The following is a 25064-nucleotide window of genomic DNA, read 5'->3' on the forward strand; positions in this document are numbered from 1 at the left end:
GTGCCTCGGCTGATTCCTGGACGAGGGTTCGCGCACATGTAAGCGTTTGGAATTTTGGATAGAAATTCTGGGCGTGACAGACAGTCAAACCGACAGCGAAACATGGACAATGGCGTTCGATGGCGCACTCAACAGCCAAGGAGCAGGGGCAGGGTTCATCTTGACATCACCTTCGGGAGATCAGTTCAAGCATGCAATTCACCTCAACTTCAGGGCGACCAATAACATAGCCGAGTACGAAGGATTATTCGCTGGAATAAGAGCAGCAGCCGCACTTGGAGTCAAGCGACTGATCGTGAAAGGGGATTCCGAACTAGTCGCAAACCAGGTGCACAAAGACTACAAGTGCTCTAGCCCCGAGTTATCCAAGTACCTCACAGAAGTCAGGAAGCTGGAAAAAAGATTTAATGGAATCGAGGTCCGACACGTATACCACAACGACAACATTGAACCGGACGATCTAGCGCGGCGTGCGTCCAGACGGGAGCCACCCGAGCTCGGCACCTTTCTAGACGTCCTGACAAAACCATCGGTGAAAGAGGCAAACGACGAAGATAGCACAGTCGCCCCCGACATTAGCTCGGGGGCTACAGAGGCAGAGCGCGCCGTTGCCGACATCGAGACCACAGACGACTAGCGGATCCCACTCATTAAATTCATAAGTAGTGACGAGTTGCCCGAGGACGATGCAGAAGCCGAGAAAATAACCCGTCAAGCCAATATCTACTGTATGATCGTCAACGATCTATACAAGAAGGCGCCAAACGTGGTACTTCTCAAATGCGTCTCGTCCGATGACAGCAAACATCTCCTCCTCGACATAAATGAAGGGATCTGTGGGTCACATGCCGCCGACCGCACATTGGTCGGAAAATCCTTTAGACAAGGTTTCTTCTGGCCGACCGCTCTCAAAGACGCTTGCGACATGGTTCAGCGGTATGAAGCCTGTCAATTTCACAGTAAACACACAAAGCTACCAGCGTAAGCGCTCCAGACTATCCCTCTCACTTGGCAGTTCTCGTGCTAGGGGCTCGACATACTCGGACCATTCCCATGAGGACAAGGCAGTTACATGTGCCTATTCGTGGCGATCGACAAGTTTACCAAGTGGATCGAAGCAACACCCATGAGGGAAATCAAGGCCGACAACACCATCAAATTCATCAAAGGGATATTCTGCAGATATGGATTACCCCACCGCATCATAACGGACAACGGCTCCCAATTCATCAGTGCCGACTTCCAGGATTATTGCATCAGGCAGGGAGTCAAGATCTGCTTTGCCTCGGTTTCTCACGCTCAGTGCAATGGACAGGTCGAGAGGGCAAACGGCATAGTACTACAAGGAATCAAGACCCGTGTCTACGACAGGCTCATGTCACATAACAAGAAGTGGGTCGAAGAACTCCCCATGGTACTATGGGCTGTGCGTACCACACCGACAACGTCCAACAAGGAGACACCCTTCTTCCTCGTGTACGGCTCAGAGCATGCTCCCCACCGAGCTACGACATCAGAGTACACGAGTACAGAAGTAGTCCGACGAGGATCAGGAGGAGCAGCGAAACGACGACGTCAATCTACTCGACGACGTCACAGCAGCAAGCTACCAACAGGCCCTTCGCCCATACCACGAGAAGCGCATCAGAGCACGCACACTTTCGATCGGTGACTATGTCCTCCGACAGGTTCAAAGCCAAGCAGGGCGTAACAAGCTCTCACCCAAATGGGAAGGACCGTACACGATCATGCAAGTCTTGCGGCCAGGTGAATTCAAGATAGCAGACGGTGATGGTCGAGAGTTAGCAAATTCTTGGAACATTGATCAATTACGTAAATTCTATGTATAAATCAATAGTATCCATGCTTGTAAGACATCTTACAGCTTCAATAAAGTCTATTTTTAGGTAAAGATTACAATCGAAGTGTTTCTTCCCGACGATGCCTTACCACGATGACACCTAGCGTTGAAACCTATCCTCATGTCCCTTTACACCGTCTTGACAAGGCCTCCGAGGAACCTAAAGGAACTTCGGCTGGGGACGCCCATAGCCAATAAGGCCTTGTCGGATCCTGAAGAGACAAAAGACCATGTAAGATCTGGTCGTGTAAGAGTTCTCGTCGTGCGTATTAACCAAGCCGTGTAATTGGAAATTGGGTTTTCCAACTTCACGGCTGGGGGCTAGGATCAGTGCTTATTCAACCGAGGCAGGTCAAAGGTCCAAGAGCTTTATCTTCCGAGAAAAATTCTCCGACGACAAGACTGGGGGCTAGGGAGAGTGTATGACTCAAGTGACTGATCGAAGTCGCGAAGTGAGAAAACACTCGTACACAGCGCATCCAAAGTAAGAAAACTTAGTTAGATTTCTTTTCTATTTCACAAGTACTTCTTACAGTTCGTAAATATTCCAAAATATATTACATGTCTCCCTGAGTTACTTGTCACAGGACATAAAGACTACCAGGAAGGCCAACGTCAGTCTATGGACTGGAAGACTTTCTCTGCAAGTGGCGCCATCGACTTCGCCAGGTTATCTATCTCTGCGGGAGTCCTTCGAGAATGAGAAAACCCTTCGTGGAGGAACTCAAGGTGCAGCTGCGGGCGGTGATCTCGGATACAGGCTAGCACATCGGCTCGATCGATGACACTCCTGCTTCAGGACCTCGTCGATACGCTTGCCGATGCCTTCAAGCTGAGTGCAGGCCCCATTTAACCACGAGATGTACCCGGCCGCCGACTCCTCGGGGTTCCCACGGGGTACTCGGAGCTCCCTGCAGACTCCGGCCATGGACATACAACAACTCCTGAGGTACGAGTTGAACCACACCTCGCGACCACGGAGTGCTTCCACGGCTCGGTCCTTCTTCACCTCCACCATAGTCCTCTCGAGTTCAGCCACCTCAAATTTCGTCCTCCAGTATTGGATTCGACGATCCCGGTAGGCCAGCGCACTCTCAAGGTCTGCTCAACATGGAAATGACTAAGTCAAGTCGTACCCCTCCACCGAGGACACGTCAAATTAAGTCCGTCCGAACGAAAAAGAGCAAAGGAGATGAGGACCAAAATGCCAACCTAAGAAAGTCGTCGCCATGCCCGCCTCCACGGTCAGGTTTTGATCAACGTCGTCCCATGGCACGTATGGCTCAAGCGCAAGTGCCGGAACAACTACCGGAGACTCAGGCTGCCCGCGCTGCTGGACATCCTCGACGTCGACATCTCTACAATGACAACAAAGTACTCGGAATCAATATGCTAAAGAAAACGAAGGAGATGACTGCATACACAAAGGTAGTTTGAACCAACAAAGGTTTTACAAGCATAATTGACTATGGAGTACAGGGAAACTGAAATCCTACTCTTCAAAAAGGGGGAGAACAGACTCCCCCAAGTCACCAACTTCTTCCATCACGCCCTTGCGCGCGTCACTAGCAGCCCCCTAATCCAAGATCCTCTGGAGATCGAGTTCAGGGTGCGCCAATCTTACGCACGCGAGGATGTGGCACACCCCGGTATAAATCCCGTTGGACGTCTCCACCCCAATCCTGGCCGCATGCTTGGAAGGAATCTCCTCCATCGCCGTGGCCAGTTCCGCGAGTGAGGATGTCAACGAAAACTCATCAGGGTTCGCCGGGATGGTGGTCGTGACGCAGCACTCCCCGGTGAGCTGGTCCAGACCGGTGTAGGTGACCCGCAGCGAGCCGCGGATCTCCGACAAGTTGTTCTCGAGCCCCGACATGTGGTGCTCGAGCCCCTGCTGCTGCCTCTCGTTGCCAGCCACCAGCTCTCTCATCTTCTAGAGGTCCTCCCGGACCTCCGCCAGGTCACGCGCCAGTTTGCCGGTGCGTTCGTTCGCCGACGACGCCGCCGCCGCCTTCGCCTCCTCAATCTCGCGCCCTATGCCGCGAGCACCGGCCTGGAGGATGCGCTACATCTCGATTTGGAGCTCCCCCCAGGTGAGGACGTCAACGGGCGGGCCTCGAGCAGGCACAAGGCTGCCGGCAGGGCCGCTGGGCGTCGCGTCACGGCTCCTGGGCACGACCACGACATCTGCCGAAGCCGCTGCAGGAGACGCACTGGAGTTTCCTCCAGACCCGTCATGCGCCGCCTTCACCCGCGCCGCCCTGTGAAGGATTTCCATGACTTCCATGAAGACGGGATACCAAAATTATGTGAATTAAGAGACCTCAAATTCATCCACTTACTTCTCGCCAAGCGTCACCAGCCTTTGCGGTCGCTGAGGCGGGGGAGACGCGTCCGAGGCCTAAGTGAAATGAGCACGGTGTGAGGTCAAGATCTTCCGACTACGCCATAAAGGACCAGAGAAGCTCACCGATGGGGTCGGCGCCTTCCGACGATTCCCGAGCACGGAGGAGAACTTCCTCCCCCTCTTCGCAATGTTGCGGCCACTCGTTGTAGCAACAGCAGCGGCAGCAGCAATGTCGGACGCCTCCTTGGCGACGCCCTTATTCAACGAGGCCGCTGTCTGGTGGTCCACGAGCGGCCCGATGACGTCAGTCAGAGGGAGAGCCTGCACGCATGAAGTCACAGTATGATCCAGAAAAGCAGAAGTAAAGGAGTTCTCAAATACACTCACGTTGATCGCAGCCTCGCGATCAGCCTTCCCCTTCTCGCAAAGAGGGACGAGGACGTTGCTCACCATCGTAGGGCCGCTGATCATCACCTGACCGACGCGGCGCCCCACGGTTTCGCTGTTTAAACCTGTAAGATCGAGGACTAGAACTCGATAAGTCAGGAGGAACATGCAAATAAAGAATATATTCCGAAATACAAGAAAAATACCCCGAGGAGTAACCCGGGTCGCGTCCTCTGGCCCAGAATAGTCAAAGGCTGGGTGGGCTCGGGCCTGGAGCGGCTAAATCCGCCTACCGATGAAGTCGGCAGTGACTTCATACCCCGATAACCCTCGTACTCGGAGGTCATCGATGACATCGATGAAAGACTGAAGGGAAGGGGTTAGGGCGGGTTTGGCAGTCCATTCGGAAATCTTGTCTGGTTGCTCCTCAGGGACAACAAAGACTGGATCCGAGTTTTCTATCTGAAGATAGAACCACCTCGCCCGCCATTTGCTGCGAGAAAAGGGGCACTGGAAGGGGATGTATCACGACTTCAGGCCATCCCGAAGCCGGAAACAAACACATCCGGATACCTTTTTAGTTTCCATCCAGCGCAACTCGTAGTAGAAGCGAAGAGATCAAGAAACGGCTCTACCCCAATGTAGGCCTCGCAAAGATAGGAAAAGATATTGAGGAAGGCAATGGAATTGGGGTTCAAATGGAGCAAAGAAAGACCATAGAAGTTTAAGACGAGGAGAAGAAACTCGGAAGGCGGAGGAAGAAAACCACAAAGAATATAATCCTCAACCGCAACCATGCGGCCCAGGACAAGTTCGGGTTCAATACCTCCTGGTTCTCTCTCCATGGTCCCATAGCCAGGGAGAGCACCGTCATCCTGCAACTTCTTCAGGGACGTGCTGGTGGAAGTGGACTTGTCGAGATCCATTGCCGCCGGAGATCGCCGGAGAAGGGACTAAGATGAGCAAGCTAGGGTTTTTGCGGGAGGGGAGAAGACGAGGAGCTTGGAGGCTGGAAAGTTTTCTTTGCACTAAGCAGACTTCAAAATGGATCCCCAAAACTTCCTTAAATAGACGCACTACCGACGGTGCAAATTCAAAGGAAGGGAGAGAGATGGCCACCGGAAATGTCTGGGTCCGTTACGCGCAACAGTTTTCGGACTTCAATTTAAATTCACTCATGACCGTTGAACTCCACATGGTGTTGTCGATTACTCTTTGCCTCTACGATTTTCATACCGAGATCAACCATTCGAGAACGACAACAACCCCGACATCAGAAGTTGCGATCGGTTACATGAGTTCATTTAAGTAGAAGTCGGGGGCTACTGTTAGGGTCACGGATAAGGTATACCCTCTACCCTTGGATATACGTCGTGTACTAATATGGTATACCTGCGCGTATATGGACGCTTTCTGTACACGAAAAGGAAATCCATCACGGAGTCCACAGACGGAAGGAGTCCTACTCGGATAGAACTGGGTCGTCACTGTATCGTGTAGGGTCCGATGTCCCCGAGTTCTACTTGGAGACCAACTGACCTACGGTATAAAAGGGACCCCCCGGGGGTACCTAAGGCATCGAATCTTATCGCCAACACAACCACCATAGCCTACGAAGTCGGAGCCTACAGGAGCCAAGTCGTCGGGTGATCTAGTCAAACCAACTCGACTACAGTCTTGTCGGTATCATCGAGTTCTGCTATTCCCTTTGTAATATGTGGTTCTCATCATATAATCCCATACCAACTGGACTAGGGCTATTACCTATCGAGGGGCCTAAACCAGTATAATCCCTGTTTTCTGTTTGCTTGATGCCATACTACGTAGATCCTTGTACCAGCGTACCCCAATACCCTCTATATCCGGTCTACGGGTATCCACCGTCGATAGTCATCTATTAAAAAAAGATGGAGTATAAAAAAAAGAAAAAACAAATATTTCTCCTAATTTTACAAATTCGAATAGCATATATTCAATACCTCTATATTTATGAAAGTAAGATAAAATATTTACGAAATACACTTTTATATCCTTATAATACCATCTTCACCGGTATTTTTATAGCACATATTACTATCATATTTTGATTTTTTTTCTCAGTAGTATACAAATATAAAGCTGAAAAAAATCAAAGTATACTTTTAAATGTACTCCCTCTGTTTCAAGTTATAAGACGTTTTGACTTTGGTCAAATTCAAACTGCTTCAAGTTTAACTAATTTTATAGAAAAAATATTATTTTCAACTCAACACGAATTTATTATGAAAATATATTCAATTATTGATTTAATAAAACTAACTCGGTATTATAAATATTACTATATTTGTGCATAAACTTAGTCAAAATTGAAGTAGTTTGACTTTAACCAAAGTCAAAACGTCTTATAACCTGAAACGGAGTGAGTACAATGTTTATATACATTTATGAATATTAGTGAACATGCACATGCATGGCACGTTTCGTAACATATATTATTGCAAATAGAAACATATCAACGTATATTATTGCAAATAGAAACATATCAAATTGTCAGTTTATTTCCATTCTCATTTGATGATAGTTACAAAATAACTTTCCTTCTTAAAAAAAATGCTATTATAGAACGATCCTCTCGCCTTAGCAATCTGCAACCAGAAAATTAATATCTCCATAACTCTATTCTGAACATGTGAGACCCCTAGCTATATCTGTGAACTAAAAGCACCTCATTACTGTAATAACAGGAATGTATCTCTAGCACTAAGATATAGAACATACAGAGATTAAATCTGTTAACTATTTGATCATACTGGGTTATGTAGGATTTTTTACATAAACAACACAAGGAAAAGAAAATCAGATTAGATCATTATGGTCTTTCACCTTGTCAAATTCAGTGTCCTGTAAAAGTATCTTATTGTTGCCGCTAACAAATCCTGAAGCGCACTCCAGTTCTTGAGAATGTCACAAATATATGTAGGGGCAATTGCATCCATGCCCCCACTTTGAAAGCCAATTGTTGTTTTGCCCCCATTTTTTAGGGTTTGCATTTTTACCCCTACTTTTTGAATTTGAAGCAGCCGTCTACCCCCATTTGTGACAGCCGTTTGGTGGGTCCCACATTATGTGTTAAAGAAATACAAAAAGAAATTTAAAAAAGGTTTTAGGAATTATGTAATGACACTTCTACCCCTGAGGGAAAGTGAATGGATAGGGTTCTTCTCTTCCCGTGTGTCGGGACTCCCTGAGTCAAGTCAACTCAAAACCCTAGCGAGCTAGCGCGGCGGTGGTGGCGGCGGCGGCGCGGCGGGGAGGCGGCGGCGAGCGCGCGCAGCGGGGAGGCGGCGGCGAGGGAGCCCGCGCGGCGCGGAGGCGGCGGCCGAGGCGCGCGAGGCGGCGGCGAGGGAGCTCTCGCGGCGGTGAGGTGGCGGCCGAGGCACGCGCTGGAGGGAGCTCGCGCGACGGGGAGGCGGCGGCCGCGCGAGGAGGCGACGGCGGCGGTGCGAGGCCGCGGCCGAGGGCGTGCGCCGGCGCCCGCTCGCAGGAGGTTCACAGCCGGTGGCCAGTTCTCTTCCACGTGGAGGTGGCCTCTCACAGCCGAGGGCAAGATAAGGCAGAAAAGGGGAAGTTGTTGGCAATGGAGGAAATCATATCAATGGAGCTAATTTTGATGGAAGAGTTCAACAGGTAATTTGATTCTTGTCATGCTATCTAATGAAAATGGACATGAAAACTTAGAGCTAGCTAAACCTAGATGAAACTTAGAGTTAGATACTTAGATATACTTGAACTACCAGCTAGTATGCATTTTAATCTTGGGGCTGCATTCAGTACGGTTGCTTTTTCGTCTCTCTATATAACTTTGCTATTTAGGACGATTTACCTAAATGTGCCACTTGTGTTGTGATTTGTAGGCCTACTCACAGCGATTTGCAATTAGTTGTTAGAGTTGAGTCTTTTTTCAGTTTGCCGGATGGAGGTCCAAAGCAATACCTCCAGGGTAAAACCTTGCCAACCCAAAATATTGACATGCATAAGTATGATCTGCTGCAAGTTGTTAATTTCATTACTGAACACTACACGTGGGGATCTAATCAATATGTGAGTTTGTGGTGTTCTTTGGATGATGGTTTTGTTGAGATAAAATCCGATGAACATTTGCGGGAGTGGTTTCAGCTCAATATAGATAAGGGGGTTGTGTGCATTGATGCCAAAATCAATGATTTCAATGGTCCATTGCAATTTTCACCCACAAAGCGTAGGTTTCATCCTTCAGTAAGGTCTAGAGCATGCATAAGTGAGATTGCCACAAATGAGGGAGCCAAAAAAAGATAGCCACAAATGAGGGAGCTACTAATGAGGGAGCCAAAAAAACAGAGAGCCACAAATGAGAGAGCCACTAATAAGGGAGCCAAAAAAAAGAGAGCCAAGAATTCCAAACAAAAGGGGTCAAATGATGAGGATGCAGTAGGCATTGATGATGAGGGCATATACTCTGACAACGAATCACTTGTGGCACATAGTGATATCAGCTATGATTCTAATTTGGCCGAATCTTCCGACTCTGATTGTTCTGACCCTTTGTTTGATCCTAATCAAGAAATTGTTGATGAGGATGATGATGATGATGTACCTGTCTTTGCATATGATGTTCAGGATCCTTGTATTGATGTTAGTGTAGTGTTCGCAGATGTGGATCAATGCAAGTTAGCAGTTACCCATCATGATATCTTGAATGATCATGCTTTTGAAACTGTCAAGAAAGACAAGAAAAGGTTTAGAGCCATTTGCAAAAGAGCAGAAGAGGGTTGCAAGTGGTGTTTTTTTGCATCTACAAGCCCTAAGTACATTGGATGCAAGGTACTTTTACATGCGTATTTATGAATGGTTATTCTGTTTGGAATTTTTGTTCAAGATGAAACATGAGCTATTTATTCTTTGCTTGTAGGTCAAGACAAGTGGACCAAAGCACACTTGTGGATCTTTCAATAAGTGTGGTGAAACAATGGTCACCACTAAGTGGGTAGCTGATCGAGTGGTGGACTTGTTGCGGGATAACCCCTCAAGGGGAGCAAAGGATTTGCAGGAGGAGTTGAATAGGAAGCATCAGATTGATATCCCATATTTCAAGGTCTTCAGAGGTAGAGAGAGCACTTGACATTATAAATGGAAAGTGGGATGACAGCTACGATCTGTTGCCTACCTATCGTGAAGAGCTATTGAGATCAGTGCCAGGTAGTGTAGTTGAGCTAGACACTAAAGAGTGCAATGGTGATGTCTACTTTAGGAGGTTCTTTGTTGCTCTTAAACCCTGTATCGATGGGTTTTTGGAAGGATGCAGGCCTTACATTGCTATGGATTCCACTCACTTGACTGGAAGGTCCAGAGGCCAGTTGGCTTCGGCTGTTGCAATTGATGGTCATAACAGGCTATTTCCAGTGGCATATGGGGTGATTGAGACAGAATCTAAGGAAAGCTGGACTTGGTTTGTTCAGAATGTGAAGAAAGCTATTGGTACTCCAAAAGGAATGTCTATTCTTAAAGTTGTTTCTTGCATCCTCCATCATTTCAATTCATATTTGACTAACCACCTACTATACTCTTATTGTAGGTTTGGTCATTAGTACGGATGCAGGCAAAGGAATAGAAAGTGCTGTAGATGATGTTTATCCAGGAGTGGAACATAGAGAATGTATGAGGCACTTGTGGAAGAACATGAAGAAGAAGTTCCGTGGCCCTCTATTTGCCCAAAATAAGTGGGCGGCTGCCAAAAGCTTAGCATTCATTGCAAATCTTAGCACGGATGTCCATATGGATGATTTTGTGGATGATTGCTTCTCCGTTGAGAAGTTCAAGAAGGCATATGCAGGGACTTTTAATCCAATGACATCGAAGGATAGATGGACACATGTTGATCTAGGCTACAAAATAAAGAAGCCTAGATTGAGAAGGAAACCTGGGAGGCCACGAGTGGCTAGGATGAAGGCAAGTGATGAGGCTGGCACTAGTAAGAGAAAGAAATGCACTGAATGTAATGAGCTAGGCCACACGGCCAAGACTTGCCAAGGAGGTCCCACGGCAAGTTAAAAGAGGATGCACTCATCTTCAAAAATTGGGACAGGAGATGGGAACAACGACACAAGTGCTGCAGCCACTTCCATGTGAGTCATGCATTGCTATTTCCTTCTATTTATCTTCAGAATTTGCTTATTTCGTTATTGCTGATTTCTTTATGCAACTATGAAGTGCAAGTGCAAGTGCAAGGGGGAGAGGAAGGGGAAGGAGAAGGGGAAGGGGAAGGGGAGGGGGAGGAAGAGGAGGGAGGCTAGCTTCATGGTTTGCATGATTTTGTAGCAACGACCCAAGTGCTGCAGCCATATCAAAGTGAGTAATATATTGCTATTTTCTTCTATTTATATGCATATTTTGCTTATTTTTGTTATTGCTAATTTCTTTCTTAACTATCAAGTGCAAATGGAAAGGGGGAAGGGGAAGGGGAGGAAGAGGCTTCATGGTTTGCATGATTTTGGACATCTATTTGTTGTGCACTTTTGTGCATATATGGACTGTAATATGTGGTAATGTGCCTTCTATGTTGTGGACTGTAATATGTGGTAATGTGTATCTATGTTGTGGACATGTGATGTGTGCAATTATGTTTGTGGACACTAAGTAATGTTTGTGGTCGACGACTTATATGTATCGTGGCTTATTTCTATGGGACACTATGTAATGCTTGCTATATATGTGACTTGTGCTAATTGTGTCAAAATTCTATCGAAATGCTGCCGAAATGTTGTCGAAATTTTATTCAAATTTTGTAACTGCCTCATATTTGTGATTTTTATTTTTTTTTACCATGGACTGCTCATTTGTTGCTCTATGCAATGAACTGGACACAGAGCTGCTGTTGTATTATTTTTTGGAACAATTCACAGCCCTGTTGTATTATCCATGTGGCGTTGACCTGTAGTTTAGCGGTTCATAGTGAATGCACGTGCTTAGGCCGTTCAAAGCCTCACATTATAACACTCACAGGCTGAAAAAAATGGGGGGCAAAATCACACAAAGCTGAACAAAATGGGGGCAAAATTGCAATAACCACCAAGGGTATATATGTCCTTTTCTCTACAACTAACACCGTTAGTTATGGCTGTTAGGAATGGGGGTACATGGCTGCTTTAGATTCAAAAAGTGGGGGTAAAAGTGCAAACCCTAAAAAGTAGAGGTAAAACAGCAATTGGCTTCGAAAGTGGGGGCACGGATGCAATTGCCCCATATATGTACTTATGATTTACTAAACAAGAAAATAATTGTAGGTTTGCACCTTGTCAAATTCAGTATCACTTCATCAGTTTTATGTAACTCAGCAAATAAAATCAAAATGTGTAGTTCTTACCAAACATTTCCTTTAAAGAAAATAATCAGCTTGGCTTTTATGAACCCTCGAATAAATTATCAGAGACTTGAAATTTTAATATATAACCATAGGAAACTTTTATCAACCATGATCTTAAAACATGAAAAGCAATGTGAATAATAATTCCCGGTGGAGGTTATGTACCGGATGAATAACAGGTTGGGAGTTTGTTGAAATTTTGTATAGGTGAGAAGGCATATTAGAACAGAGCTTATAATCCCAAGTCCCAACATTCAATTAAATGTTTGGTTCACGGTCATGCATGGATGGGATATGGCCATCCATATTTTGTTGGATATGGCGATCTATTTTTTTGTTTGGTTTGTATGGATATGGCGATCCAATTTCTTGTTTGGTTGGAGGATATAGCATGGATGGAAAAAGGCAAAAGTTAGTGGGACCCATTTGTCATATATATTTTTTTATCAAAATATAATCATCCGAGATCTTGTTTTAAATATTTAATTGTAACAAATATAATGGTGTAATCAAATCATAAATTAAATAAACGGTTTAGGAGAAAAAATCATTTGGAGCTTGCTTAACAGAAAATCAAACCAACCACAGCCAATCAGAACAGGACACATCACCCAGACCAAAACTGGATGGCTTCATCCAGCAAAATCGGTCGGATACACTCATCCAGCATATTGAGGGAATATTCCTTATTCTGGGCCGCCCCATCCACCCTGCCATCCAACCAAACACCATAGAAAATCGGGCGGCTATCTCCTATCCAGGCTCGTCCACCCAACCAAACACACCCTTTTAGGCGGCGCCCTGAGGCCGCTGGGCGATGCCACGTCGGCCAGGAACAGTTCGCGCGACGTGGATTTTTGCGAAAAAGCCCTCCGATTCACACGTAATTAGATAGAGGTTCCTCACAAACAGTACACCCTGAGATGTAATTTTACTCTTGGGCCCTTACTAAGACCAGATATTCCATGCGAAGGAGAGGAAAATCGCCAATTAGGACCGCGCTGTAAAACTTGAAAGTTGAGGGGCTTTTTCGAAAATTTACGCGCACTAACCCACCCAATCCCCAGCCCTAGCCACTGCCGTCCTCCCTCTCGTCCCGCGCCCTCCCTCTCACGCCGCCGCTGCGCCCGCCGTCGCCGCCCCTCCCTCTCCCTCAGCCATTCTCCTCCGCCGCCGCCGGTCCGCTCACCCCTCCCTCCACGCTCTCCCTCTCCCTCTCCCTCTCCCTCTCTCTCTCCCACCGCCGGCACCGAGCGCCGAGTCCGTCCTCCCCTCGCGGCGCCGGCGCCGGCGCCGAGCGCCACCTCCGCCTCCCCCATTCGCCGTCGCCATCGCCGTCCCCGTCGCCGAGCGCCACCGCCTCCGCCTCCTCCTCCGCCTCCCCCTTGCGCCGCGGCCTCCACCTAGCCCTAGCCACCTTGAAACCCTAGCCTACGCCTCCGTGAGCGCCTCAGCTTCCGCCTCCGCCGCCAAAAGCCTAGCCGTCGCCGCCTCCGCCTCCGCCAGCGCCTCCGACTCCACCCGCAAGCCCTAGCTGCCGCCGTCGTCGCCGTTGCCGAGCGCCTCCCCCTCGCGGCACGCCGTCGTCGTCGTGAAGCGCGCCACCTCTGCCTCACGCCACCGCTGCCGACCGCCGCCTCTGGCCGCCAGCGTTTGGATCCAGCCTCCATGTGGTCGGAGGATGCGAATCTGACCGCCCCCGTCCGCCGGCGGCTACTACCACGGCCGATCCCCTTCTCCCATTGCAGAAATCACTGCCTCGCCACTGTCCCGCTGCTCTTCCCCGCCCGCGTTACATGGCCCTGATGGACCTTCAGGTGAGCTCTGGCTTCATCTTGTTCAGAGAAAATGTCGGAACTGTAGAAAACTAGATATGGGTTGCAGCTTACTAGGCAAGTATGTCATGTTGTTTTTCTTGTGGTTGGTTGGTTTGCAGGAGAGGAATGAGAGGCTTTTCTACAAGCTCCTGATCAACAACGTTGAGGAATCGCTCCCCGTTGTGTACACGCCGACGGTGGGCAAGGCTTGCCAGAAGTACGGGTCAATCTTTAGACAACCACAGGGTCAACGGAAGTATGTATCTTCCATTATTTTCATCTGTTGCTCATTTCTGTTGGTCGTTTGCCCCTTCACCTTATATTTGCTTTTACTTCTTTTGAACAAACTTATGGCAGAAGTTGGAGTTGTAAATCATTTTCAATTATCTAAAACGAGGTGCTTTTGTACCGGGGGAGAATGTTCGAGTTACTGAGGAACTGGCCAGAGAAGAGCATTCAGGTTATTGTTGTTACTGATGGTGAGCACATTTTAGGTCTCGGGGATCTTGGTTGCCAGGTCAGTAAATTAGTCCTGACATTTGTGCTTTGATAAGGATCCTTCATGCCTTTGGATTGTTTAAAGTGCTATTACTTCGCTGCTTAACATGAGTGTTTTTTTCCATGTGTGTTGAAAATTGCAACATATATAGGTTATGGGAATCCCTGTGGGAAAGCTTGCACTATGTAAGCTTACTTGATTATTGTGCGCATCGTTATTGCACACCTTCCTGCTTCATCTTTTCCTTTAGAATTCTAGAGGCCAGTGTGAAAGTTATCAAGATGCTGAAATATATGTACATGATTCATAATTTTTGTTGCATGAGCTCTGATATTTTGAGTGCTACTTGCTGAGCATAACATGTACATCTGCTTGAGTTGCAAACAATCTATAATCCTTTTATGTCATCCAAAATTGCTAAATTCCAATTTTTGTATGCTTCAAGATCTCTGGTGGGGCATCATGAGTTAGAGCAAAAGGTTCAGATGCTTGGTTGGATACAATTCTTGCAGAGTTCCGACAGAAAAAGGTTTAGATGCTTGAATGGAAGCAATTCTTGCAAAGTTCTGGTATATGTTAACTTTTTTTGTTTGATTTACATATGATTATTCAGTAATGCAAATTTAACATAACGCATGCTATTGCTATGTGTGAAAAGCAAGGAAATTGCCTGTCTCCTACAAATACAGGTGATATGTCCTTCGCAGCGCTTTATGATTTACATATTTTAGATTTGGATGGTGTGATGTTTTTAGAGCAGCTCATTTTAGGTTTTCACCTGAATGCTTATCATATTTTGTGTGAGGTTTGGTTCTTAATTGACATAGGGACATGTACTTATTGTACAATTAATATTGACTTAGGATGTGATGGTTGGGTAGTGTTCTTGGAGAATATACAAAGATTGGCTTTGCTGTGATGTCAAACTAAAGAATCACTTTCTGAAGTGATGAATTCCTGATCATATAATTATTGAGGCTATAACCATATTTATCGTGCTTGCTTATTTCCATGTTTTTTTTTTTAAAGCTAAGAAGGGCAAATAATAAGCTGGGCCATGTGCTGATATGTAATAGTGATCAAGATGCTTTGATCTAAACATATATATATATATATATATATATATATATTATATATATGTCAATTTCCAGTTCACTGCATTACGTGCAATCAATGGGAATAGTACCATATTGCAAAACACCTTGCACCCTTCAAAACCAAACCTTTTTAACCAACAATACAGCCACTATGTATTTTTGCTCCCACCATATTCGACTTGATTTTATAATTATTTCCTATATCATGCCTCACATCATAAAACTCATTCCTACGATTTGAGACACTCCTACTGTCCTATCTTAACATATATAGAAAGCAATATTTATAAGAGAAAACTACAAGATTAGAATATACAAAAACTTATGCTAAACTTTGGCAGTTATTCTTTCTGCTCATTGAACCAGGAAAGTACTTTCGAGTGATCCTAGCTCTGAATACTTCAAATTATCACTTATCTTTGTAGCTGAGATATATTTTCTTACTTTAGTTACTTCTTGCTTTAGGGCCTATTCGGATTACAGGGTAGGAAAAAATGCAGGATAGGAAAATCGTAGGAATATGAAAGGAAATCACGTAGAAAACAGAGGATTGAAAAACACAGGAACGTAGAAGCTAAGAGCATTCGGTTTACAGGAAAGGGAGAGAACAAGAGCTTGGAGTGGATGGAATTTTCCTCCGTTTTTCCTGTGGAATCGGTAGCAAAGGATTTTTCCCTGCAGTTTTCCCACAACCACTTTTTACCATCCGAACGATAGGATAGGAAAAATATCCAAGTGAACAGTATTCCCATGAAATTCCCGTAAAAAGCCTGCAATCCGAATGAGCCCTTAGATTATCTGTACAAACAACACCTTCATGAGGTTTAATGCACTCCAATGAGTTTAACACTTCCTTTAGCTCTATAATTATGCGCAGATTTTACAATTTAAATTCACCTTTGAGAGACTATTCTTGTGATTTAATTTTTTTGGGAAGTCAATTTTTCCCCCAGTTCATTGAGTGTGGTATAGGCAAATGTGGTTGCATCATTTTGCCATGGATTTTATCATCTGAGAACATGCATACTGGAATTAGGCTTCGTATTTTCCAAGTTTTCTCTAAGGTTAATTTAAGATTAGAACTACCATGTACCTTTGTATGTATAGAATTTTGTTTTTTCCACCTCAAGCCCTCTATGGTGTCTGCTTCCTACAAAGTAATACGTTCCATGTTTCTCTGTTGAAAATTTAAGGTCATATGTACATATTCATTTGACCCTGGTGTTTATTTAATATCCATAACAATGAGTGTGTGCATGAACTTTATGATCCACTATAACAACCATTTAATACTTAACTTTATCATCGCTTACAATACATACCTAATTTTTAAACCTGCCTTCTGCACCTTTAGTTATTACTGCATTCCCAAATTTCATTCACTTTATTCTAACACGGTGTACTGAAACTATGGAGGAACTAAAACATAAATACATACCTGCAAATTCATTTTGCAACATATTTTGCAGCTATAATTATGGATCCACTGACATTCTCCATGGTCAAGCTGACCACGGCAAATCAACACTACCTGTTAAACTTAACAACAAATATCTTATTCACCATATAAACTAGCCTACATAGAACAATGCTCATACATGATTTCAATTGTGCAGTCCAAGGGCGATCACACGAGCATAGATTCTGCACGCCAAGGCAAGCCCATCCTACTCGTTGTTGACTCCCTGTTGATTGATCTAATCTATAGGTTAGCTACCTTTTTGTCAATCTGACTTCGTGATTAGACTCATGGTTGAAGAATTGCTCTGTGAAATTCAGTCACAGATCTTACAGACCATTTTCTTGGCTGTAATTTTTTATTTGTGAAATTCAGTCACAGATTTTACAGAAGTGCTCCTGTTCAGTAACAGGTCACGTGTATGATGCTGATTCTGCCACTCGCCCTGCTGGACGCGGTCGTCTTCGCGGCCGCGCACTGCTTCGGTAGGCATATGCCCATCACCGTCTACGTGCGGTGCCAAGGCGATGGCCGCCTCACCTTTTGACATCTCCTCAACCTCGCAGATGAGTCCCGCAGCCGTAAGCAAAAGCCACTACTATGTTCACATGTTTGCATATGTGCCGTATTCTTCGTGCCCTGAGATTGTTTAGCTTGTGATTGTAGTCACCGACTAATTCAATCACATCTCTGTGATTTCCCTCTTTTTTTCCCCTTGTTTATTTTCAAGTTGGAATATTGAAATTTTTAGACAGGAAAAATCAAGACAGAGGATACTCCGTTAAGAACTATTACATAGAAAATCCGAGAAAGTCTGTGATCAACAAATGTAGGATATGTATATTCACTATTGTTTTTCTTTTCTATACGCTCTACTTGCTGAAATAGGTCAAGTTTATAATTATATTTAGATGATCTGATTAACTGTATGGTTAATCAATCTATTTAACTGGATACATGTTGAAACGTTAAAAAAGAAACTGTGTAGTGTGGTTCCTCATAGTACTTGTCTTTGATACTTATTTAAAATGACCAAAGCATGTTTATTATCTTACCTTTTCAGTTATGGTTTTGGGGCTATCTTTTCTTCATGTATTCTAATTCCCATTTCTCGCTTGGTTGGAAACTCTATATGATTGATACATATTTTGATATTGTGTTTTTATATTGCTCTAAGTAGAAGTTTGTAGTTGAGCCTTAAGAATTATCTGCATCACAAATATGGGATCTCACAAATAAGCTTCATGCTTAGCCAATATTTGATTATGGGATCTCACAGTCTATAAATATCAGTAATATGAGTATTGTGTGTGTATGATGTATGAAATGATTAATTCCCTGATGTTTATTAGGTGACTAATGTATTGCCGATGTGCTTAACTCCTGATTGCTAACTGAAATGTGGAAGCAAAAGCGCCACCGACATGATACTTGAGGAGAGTTGTTCCAATCAACATTTAAATCACGATTTACGCCTCACATTTTCTGTTTTCCTCAAATTTTACTCAGGAGATTTTAAAGGAATTATATTCGATAGTTCGTTGACGAGGAACTGCTATTTGTCATTGCCAACAGCGAGGTTGCTCCCTTCACTTGTCCTCAATTTCCACTCTTCTTAACTTTGTAATTGAATGAATTATTCTTTAGTGAATGAGGCACTTATAACAATGATCATTTTTTTTCCTCTATGACCTTTGGAGTTGCAATAGCCTCAGTTCAAATCTGTGTTTCTGTATTTGCTAATGTAACATTCTAGAATCAAAAGAGGAGGTTATAAATTGATTCCCTGCTTGTTTTCCTTCTGACACGCATGAGGTGTAGGTTTAGCTCTGTTTTTACATCTCTAGCATCCTTTGTCAACTCCATCGTGAAGATCTTTCCTTTTCTTCCAGCTCCTTTTTCACTAATTTTAGGTTTATTATGTGAGTTTCATGCGCAAGAATAGCTTAGGTGTTAATGTATATAAATGTAGTTCACATGCACAAAACTAAGATGTTTTTTTCTGTTACCTGAGCGTCAATTAAAACCACCTAATTATATCCATGTAAATAACAAACAACCTTGCAAAGCTCATGCCTTCATATCAGAACATAGATTTTACAGGAAGATGTCAACTGTTTGTTATTTTACTTACAGAAGATTACATGTTCCAATTTTAGCTTCTCATTGATCCCTTATGACATTGGTTAAGTATAATGTCAATCTATCTAATTATATCCATGTCACTCTATTCGCCAAATTTGATTTTACGGTTTGGTGTTTCATGTGATCTGTTTAGACTTTTGGTGGTAAAATTATAGGGTTATCAAGCAGAATGCCCACATGTCCGAATCTATGTATACATTTCATTACTTTTGCTTTATGAACTCGAACATTTGACTGCTACCCGCCAAGCATATCGGGTAGATCTTCTGGTGTTACAAATAATTTGTAATTCATAATTTGTTATATCACTTATAAACTGACACGTCAAAAATTTTGCATGCGGCAGGTTCTTTGTTAGGCAAGGTTAGAGGTTTGGATGGAAGCAGTTCCTGCAAAGTTCTAATATTTGCAAAGTTCCTGCAAATGTTTTCTGAAATTTACTTTGTAAAGAAATGTAATCTTTTTTTATTGACATTTTTTTTTGGTTTGTAACTTACTAAATTAATGCATGATTTGGTAATTTAAATTCAAGTCAGTTAAGATATGCTGATCACTATATTGTCAACAACAAATAGAACTCATGCGTACGGCTGTTACTGCCATCGGTAATTTTCATTGTAACTATAGCCGATGAACAGTTCGCCATGCTTCCTATAAACAACCACCTTACTATCTTCTGCTTTTAATCTGCGAATTTGCTTTGTAACCTTCAGTGCACTCTAAATTAGTTGATGCTCCAGTAACTAGCTTGGTACATACATGACATGTGATCAGGCGGCGACCAATGGCGCCCCCCGTCCTCTAGTTAGAAACTATTAGGGTGTGTTTGGTTCACGGTCAAGGTAGGATGGGATATGGCGATCCATATTTTGCTGGATATGGCGATCCAGTTTTTTGTTTGGTGGAGTGGATATGGCGATCCAGTTTTTTGTTTGGTTGTAGGGATGAAGGTGGATTTGGTGATCCAATTTTCTGTTTGGTTGGAGGGAGTAGGTTGGATTTGTAGGTGTGGTCACCTCTCACTTAGAGATGGTGAATATACCCCCATCAAATTAATGCATAATGTATTTTATAAATTCTCTAGCAATTTTACACCACTACCTCTCCATATTATAAATACACATAGAAAAAAAAGAAAAATGAAAAATGAAAAAAACATTAGATCTGGGGCTCCTCCTCACTGCCGCCGCCGCCTCCTCCCGCCGGCGGCCGCTGCTCGCCTCCTCCCGCCGCCACCTCCTCCCGTCGCCCGCCTCCTCCTGCCGGCGGCAGGTGCCGCCGCCTCCCGCCGACGCGGCTGTCGGCGTCCGCGTCGTCGTCGTCGTCGGGCATGTGTCATCGTCGTCGTCGGGTCTGCGTCGTCGTCGTCACCGGCCGGCGTCTCCGAGCTCGCGCCTCCTCCCGCCGGCAGCCACCTACTCCCGCTGGCCGGCTCCTCCCGCCAGCCGCCGCCTCCCGCCGACGCGGCTATCGCCGCCCGCACCGTCGTCGTCGTCGTCGGGTTCGCATCGTCGTCGTCGCCGGTTCGCATCGTCGTCTCCGCCAGCGTCTCCGAGCTCGTCGCCTCCTCCCGTCGCCATCGTCCCTCTTCCCGTTGCCGCGCCAGCGCCGGCCGCCGCGCCCGCATCTCGCGCCGGCCGCCGCGCCCGCATCCCGCTCGCGACCGCCTCCCTCCCTCGCTCGCTCGGGGTGACGCGAGTCACACGACCGCCTCCCTCGCTCGCCCAGGCGCTCGGGCGGCTGGATCCGGGCAAATCGGCCGGATCCCCCCATCCAGCATCTGGGGGGAATATTCCTCCCCGGGCCGCCCCATCCCACCCCTGCCCAGCAACCAAACACATACAAAAAATGGGCGGCCATGTCCTATCCACCCATATCCCTCCATCCAAACACATAGGTTCGTCATTTTCCTTCTCTTACATAAAAGCAGTCAAAATGAGGCATAACAAATAATCTTTTATTAACATTTTTTAGCATCATGCACAACTAAAATTCATAAACTATTTTCAGATAAGTAAATAATTGTCATTATCTAAGGCATGAATATCTGGGATATGGAAGTATACATGGCATTGTGTGCTTAACAATCACATGTTTATGCAGATATTTGTTAGAATAAAATATAACTTCCATTCTTTTTTCAGGAATACATAACTTTCACTCTTCAAGAGTACAGATGAATCTAATATAAGTTCACCACCAAGTACCAATTAGTCCAACAGGATCCTCAAATATACTTGATTTCACTGAAAGAAAGGGTTGATTAATTAGTTCTCTGCTACTCTCGTATTTATCTGCATGATACAAACAAATACATAGCGTGAATACAATAGGGGTAATGATGCATTGCTTATTGACTTTCGTCAGTCATATCCTCCATAACTCTTGGCTTTGACCTTTTCAGAACTGCAGCAAAAGAAAGCATAAAGGCCAACATCATTTTCCTGGCCAAGGAACAAAGAAGCTGTGCATTTTCTGATTTGCCATGACCATAAAGAAATTAACCTTTTACTGCCCAAGCATGTTAACAGCTTCCTACTGTCAGATCTAACATCTCCTTTCCACTCCACCTATCTTATCTGAAAAAAAAAAAAACAAATTTACAGATTAGAAGATTCTGTAGTATTAGGCAAGAGGCAAGGGAGAGAGCAACCCCGAAGCCCACTTACAGATGGGGAAGTGCCACGCGCTGTCGGCGAGACTATCCGATGGACGCCGAGCTGAAACCAGGAACGACAGCCCCACAGCCATATGCCCATACACAAGCATAAACAGAAGAGGAAGAACGATCACTGCCCTGAGATTGCCATGGGAGAGTGCGCGGGTCGTCGCCATCACCGCCGTCTCGCTCTCCCGCCGCCGCAACCGCCTCCTCCGCTGCCGCCGCCGTCACCATCATCGTCCTCTTCGCCGACCGCCATCACCACCGTCTCGCTCTCCCACCGCCGCGTCCGCCTCCTCCGCCACTGCCGCCGTCGCCATATTCGTCCTCTTCGCCGACCACCGCCGCCTACGCCTCTGCCTCCCCTCGACCCCCTCCGAATCCCCATCGGAACGAGCGGGCGGCGGCGGCTAGGGTTTGGGGGGCTGGCGATGGTGGCGGGGGTGGGCGACGGCGACAACGACGCGAGGCGACGGGGAAGTCGGAGGCGGCGGCGGCCGTGGCGGCGCGAGGCGACGGCGACGACGATGGCGGAAGCGGCGGTGGGAGAGGGGTGGCGACGGCGACGATGACGATGACGACGATGGCGGAGGTGGCGACGCGAGGGGTGGCGGAGGCGGCTGTGACGAGGCGAGGCGACGGCGACGACGATGGCGGAGATGGCGGCGCGAGGGGTGGCGGAGGCGACGGCGCGAGCCGCTCGGTGGCGGCGCTGGAGAGGGAGAGGGAGAGGGTGCGGGCGGCAACGGATAGGGTTTGGGGTGTTTGGTAGTGGGCGCCATTTTGCGAAAAAGGCCATACGTTTTCCGCTTTTTACATATAGGTCCTTATTCGCGGATTCTCCTCTATTAGTACTGATCGCAAGGGGCATATACGCAATTAAAGAAAAAAGGAGGGTTTTTCCGCAAAAATCCACCTGAGAACTGTAGTACTGTAGCAAACGCTGACGTGGCATCGCTCCCTGACCGCCCAGCCCGCCACACTTAATAGTTAAGTTGGCAAGCAAAATTGGAGGGAAGGTACTGCAACCAAATCATCTCATTGTCCTTTTATGATTTCGCTATATGTGTTCTTGGTTGTGCCTTAATTTGGATCAACATTATGCCCAATTATATGAAAATAATTATGAAGCTGTTTGACAAATTAAAACAATTAATCATATGCTTTTACATGAAAGTGTAATTTCTTAATGCTTGTGTAACATGATCCTTGAGCACTTAACTCATGTAATCAGGTATTACATTCCTGCTTGCTCTTGCTTCTTTGCTTATCAGTTTTATTTACTAGGACATTGTTCAAACGAATTATATGTTATTGTTAACACCCCTATCATGAATGTGTTGGCATCTATTTGTATCAGCCAGATATTATCAAGGTTACCAATTTTTGTGAATTCAAGGTTAACTGACCACCGCCCTGACCGCCTCCGAGGAAGTCTTCACCTGGTGAGGAAACCACCACCACATTGCTCATTTGAAATTCCTTTTGGTATGATTAGATAATAATAATAATAGATGCCTGAGTGAGTGCTCGCTGGATGAACTGCAAGAAGAATGCATTGCAAATTTATGGATTTGGCTGCTGCATCACTCAGTTTACTGTAGTCTGCAGGGGTTATGGTGGATTTGGAGCTTTGGGACATTATGTTTACCATAGGGAATTGTTGCCAAGGAAAGTGAATGGTCCTTGGGAAGGCAAGATATCACACATTGCTACCAGTGGAGCACATACTGCGGCAATCACCGACTCAGGTTGGTCTGGTTCGTGCTTAATGCTGATTGGTGATGACATTATGGATCATCTGCACAATTGATTGTTGTGGAGTACTTGCATTTTGCGATTGTCGGACCCCCTCATCACTTATATTTTGGACTTTGCGAACAGGTGAGCTCTACACTTGGGGTTGTGATGAAGGTGATGGTAGGTTGGGGCTTGGAAGTGGAGGTGGTCCTGGTGAAGCTGGTTCTCTCAGTGTTCCTTCCAAGGTGAACGCTCTGCCTGTTCAGGTTGCTGCTGTAGCTTGTGGTGGCTTTTTCACAATGGCGCTTACTCCTAATGGTCAGCTATGGAGTTGGGGAGGTTAGTACATTATTAAACATTGACTAATGATGCAAAAGTATACAAATTTATCTGCATCCTTACTCTTACAAACAGTCGGAATAATTTGCTTAGTTCTCTTATCGGATTAGTGTTTCTTTTTCTTTAACAACCAGCAAGGCAATTGTGCAAGGTGCTAACTGGGAAATGTTGTGCCAGTATAAAATTTCATCTATCTAGCTGGCATATGCATGTCCAGATCCTTTGTTCATAGACTGGGAATTAGTTATTACGGCTCAATAGTTTTACTACGATGATCTCAAGCTTCCGTAATGTATCAGATCCTTTGTTCATAGACTGGGAATTAGTTATTACGGCTCAATAGTTTTGTTACAATGATCTCAAGCTTTCGTAATGTGTATTGAACAGTCTTTGACATGGCACTCCATGCTTTCAGTTGGCTCTCTTTGTGAAGCAACCCAAATTCAAAACACATCTCAAGAACAAACTGAGTTTGATATGCTTTCATCTATTCTCCAATGACTGTGGTCCCAGAATCTCCACTTTTAATCCCATCAATTTTTGTAAATGATGCAAGTGGAATCGCAATATGTTAGATTCAGAATTTCTAAACATTCAGAATCACCTGAAATGTGCTACTCATCGCTCTCTGGAGATGTTTTTAGTTTAATTTTCCATATGCTTTTTGTTTAACCTCCATATGCTATGACTGGAGGTCACAGCTTGTCCCCAGCTTGAAAAATCTCCATGTAATCCAAGTAACTTGCGGTGGATATCATTTTTTAGCTTTGACTGGTAAGTTATTGCAACCTGCAAATTCTGTTGCTTTCCTACTACTAAAGGAATGCAGTTTCTTCTGTTCTCCAAGCTAAATTGACGGTGGGGGCTACTGGCGGTGCCGGCGCTGTGGTCTTCCTCCTGAGACCAGACCGATCACCGAGGTATCGCCTCCCTCCCAGACCGAGCAGGGTCGCCGTCGTTCATCTTGCTGCTTCCGCCGCATCCATCCTGGTGAGCACATCCTCCACCACAGCCACTGCTGTCTGTGCCTGTATTAAAAAGGAAGCAATAAATCAGCGAAGAGAAGAGGCGGCGGCGGTCAGCGAAGAGGACGACGATGGCGACGGCGGCAGCGGCGGAGGAGGCGGACGCGGCGGTGGGAGATGGAGACAGTGGTGATGGCGGTCGGCGAAGAGGACGACGATGGTGACGGCGACGGCGGCGGAGGAGGCAGATGCAGCGGCGGGAGAGCGAGACGGTGGTGATGGCGACGACCCGCGCACTCTCTCATGGCAATCTCGGGGGAGGTGTCGGGGACCACGGCAACGCTGGTGGTCATCAATGGATTCACGGT

The 25064-nt window shown here is 45.6% G+C and overlaps 3 protein-coding genes and 3 long non-coding RNA genes across 12 annotated transcripts in view; 4 read left to right on the forward strand and 2 right to left on the reverse strand.

Annotated features, from left to right (window-relative positions):
* Nucleotides 1–3926: 3926 nt before the first annotated feature.
* LOC127776938 (uncharacterized) overlaps nucleotides 3927–25064 on the reverse strand; it is a 31970-nt gene continuing 10832 nt past the window's right edge. The window contains exons 4-7 of the mRNA XM_052303493.1: nucleotides 4596–4720; nucleotides 4332–4529; nucleotides 4204–4262; nucleotides 3927–4122 (exon numbers count right to left, since the gene is read on the reverse strand). Coding sequence (XP_052159453.1) covers nucleotides 3927–4122; nucleotides 4204–4262; nucleotides 4332–4529; nucleotides 4596–4720 — 578 coding nt within the window. The remainder of the gene's footprint in view (nucleotides 4123–4203; nucleotides 4263–4331; nucleotides 4530–4595; nucleotides 4721–25064) is intronic.
* LOC127775884 (uncharacterized) lies at nucleotides 8724–9732 on the forward strand. Its single transcript, XM_052302195.1, has 2 exons — nucleotides 8724–9434; nucleotides 9523–9732. The coding sequence occupies exons 1-2, from the start codon at nucleotides 8916–8918 to the stop codon at nucleotides 9730–9732; spliced, it is 729 nt and encodes a 242-aa protein (XP_052158155.1). The 5' UTR covers nucleotides 8724–8915.
* On the forward strand, nucleotides 9929–10661 carry LOC127775885 (uncharacterized). Its single transcript, XM_052302196.1, has 2 exons — nucleotides 9929–10088; nucleotides 10186–10661. Exons 1-2 carry the CDS (start codon nucleotides 9929–9931, stop codon nucleotides 10659–10661), a joined length of 636 nt encoding a protein of 211 aa, XP_052158156.1.
* LOC127775887 (uncharacterized) lies at nucleotides 13043–19621 on the forward strand. 7 transcript variants are annotated; one of them, XR_008018066.1, is made up of 7 exons: nucleotides 13043–13790; nucleotides 13910–14046; nucleotides 14148–14307; nucleotides 14441–17094; nucleotides 17252–17426; nucleotides 18198–18424; nucleotides 19337–19621. It is a non-coding gene; the product is annotated as an uncharacterized LOC127775887 (long non-coding RNA). The 7 variants fall into 7 exon arrangements; XR_008018068.1 differs by having other exon boundaries at nucleotides 14441–14858; nucleotides 14948–17094; nucleotides 17252–18424; XR_008018069.1 differs by having other exon boundaries at nucleotides 13044–13790; nucleotides 14441–14978; nucleotides 17003–17094; nucleotides 17252–18424.
* On the reverse strand, nucleotides 21250–22650 carry LOC127775888 (uncharacterized). Its single transcript, XR_008018070.1, has 3 exons — nucleotides 21660–22650; nucleotides 21496–21569; nucleotides 21250–21396 (listed from the first exon to the last, which is right to left on the reverse strand). It is a non-coding gene; the product is annotated as an uncharacterized LOC127775888 (long non-coding RNA).
* Nucleotides 23593–24935, forward strand: LOC127775889 (uncharacterized). Its single transcript, XR_008018071.1, has 3 exons — nucleotides 23593–23731; nucleotides 24579–24721; nucleotides 24788–24935. It is a non-coding gene; the product is annotated as an uncharacterized LOC127775889 (long non-coding RNA).

This window comes from Oryza glaberrima, chromosome 6 (genome assembly GCF_000147395.1).
Source record: "Oryza glaberrima chromosome 6, OglaRS2, whole genome shotgun sequence".
In the NCBI taxonomy this organism is placed as follows: domain Eukaryota; kingdom Viridiplantae; phylum Streptophyta; class Magnoliopsida; order Poales; family Poaceae; genus Oryza; species Oryza glaberrima.

What these genes read in the sequence shown, in the direction of transcription:
- LOC127775884 (XM_052302195.1), top strand. Translation starts at nt 8,916, where the DNA reads ATGAGGGAGCTACTAATGAGGGAGCCAAAAAAACAGAGAGCCACAAAT. An exon ending in CTAAGTACATTGGATGCAAG is followed by an intron (nt 9,435 to 9,522) that starts GTACTTTTACAT and finishes CTTTGCTTGTAG; the next exon opens with GTCAAGACAAGTGGACCAAA.
- LOC127775885 (XM_052302196.1), top strand. Translation starts at nt 9,929, where the DNA reads ATGGATTCCACTCACTTGACTGGAAGGTCCAGAGGCCAGTTGGCTTCG. An exon ending in GAATGTGAAGAAAGCTATTG is followed by an intron (nt 10,089 to 10,185) that starts GTACTCCAAAAG and finishes CTCTTATTGTAG; the next exon opens with GTTTGGTCATTAGTACGGAT.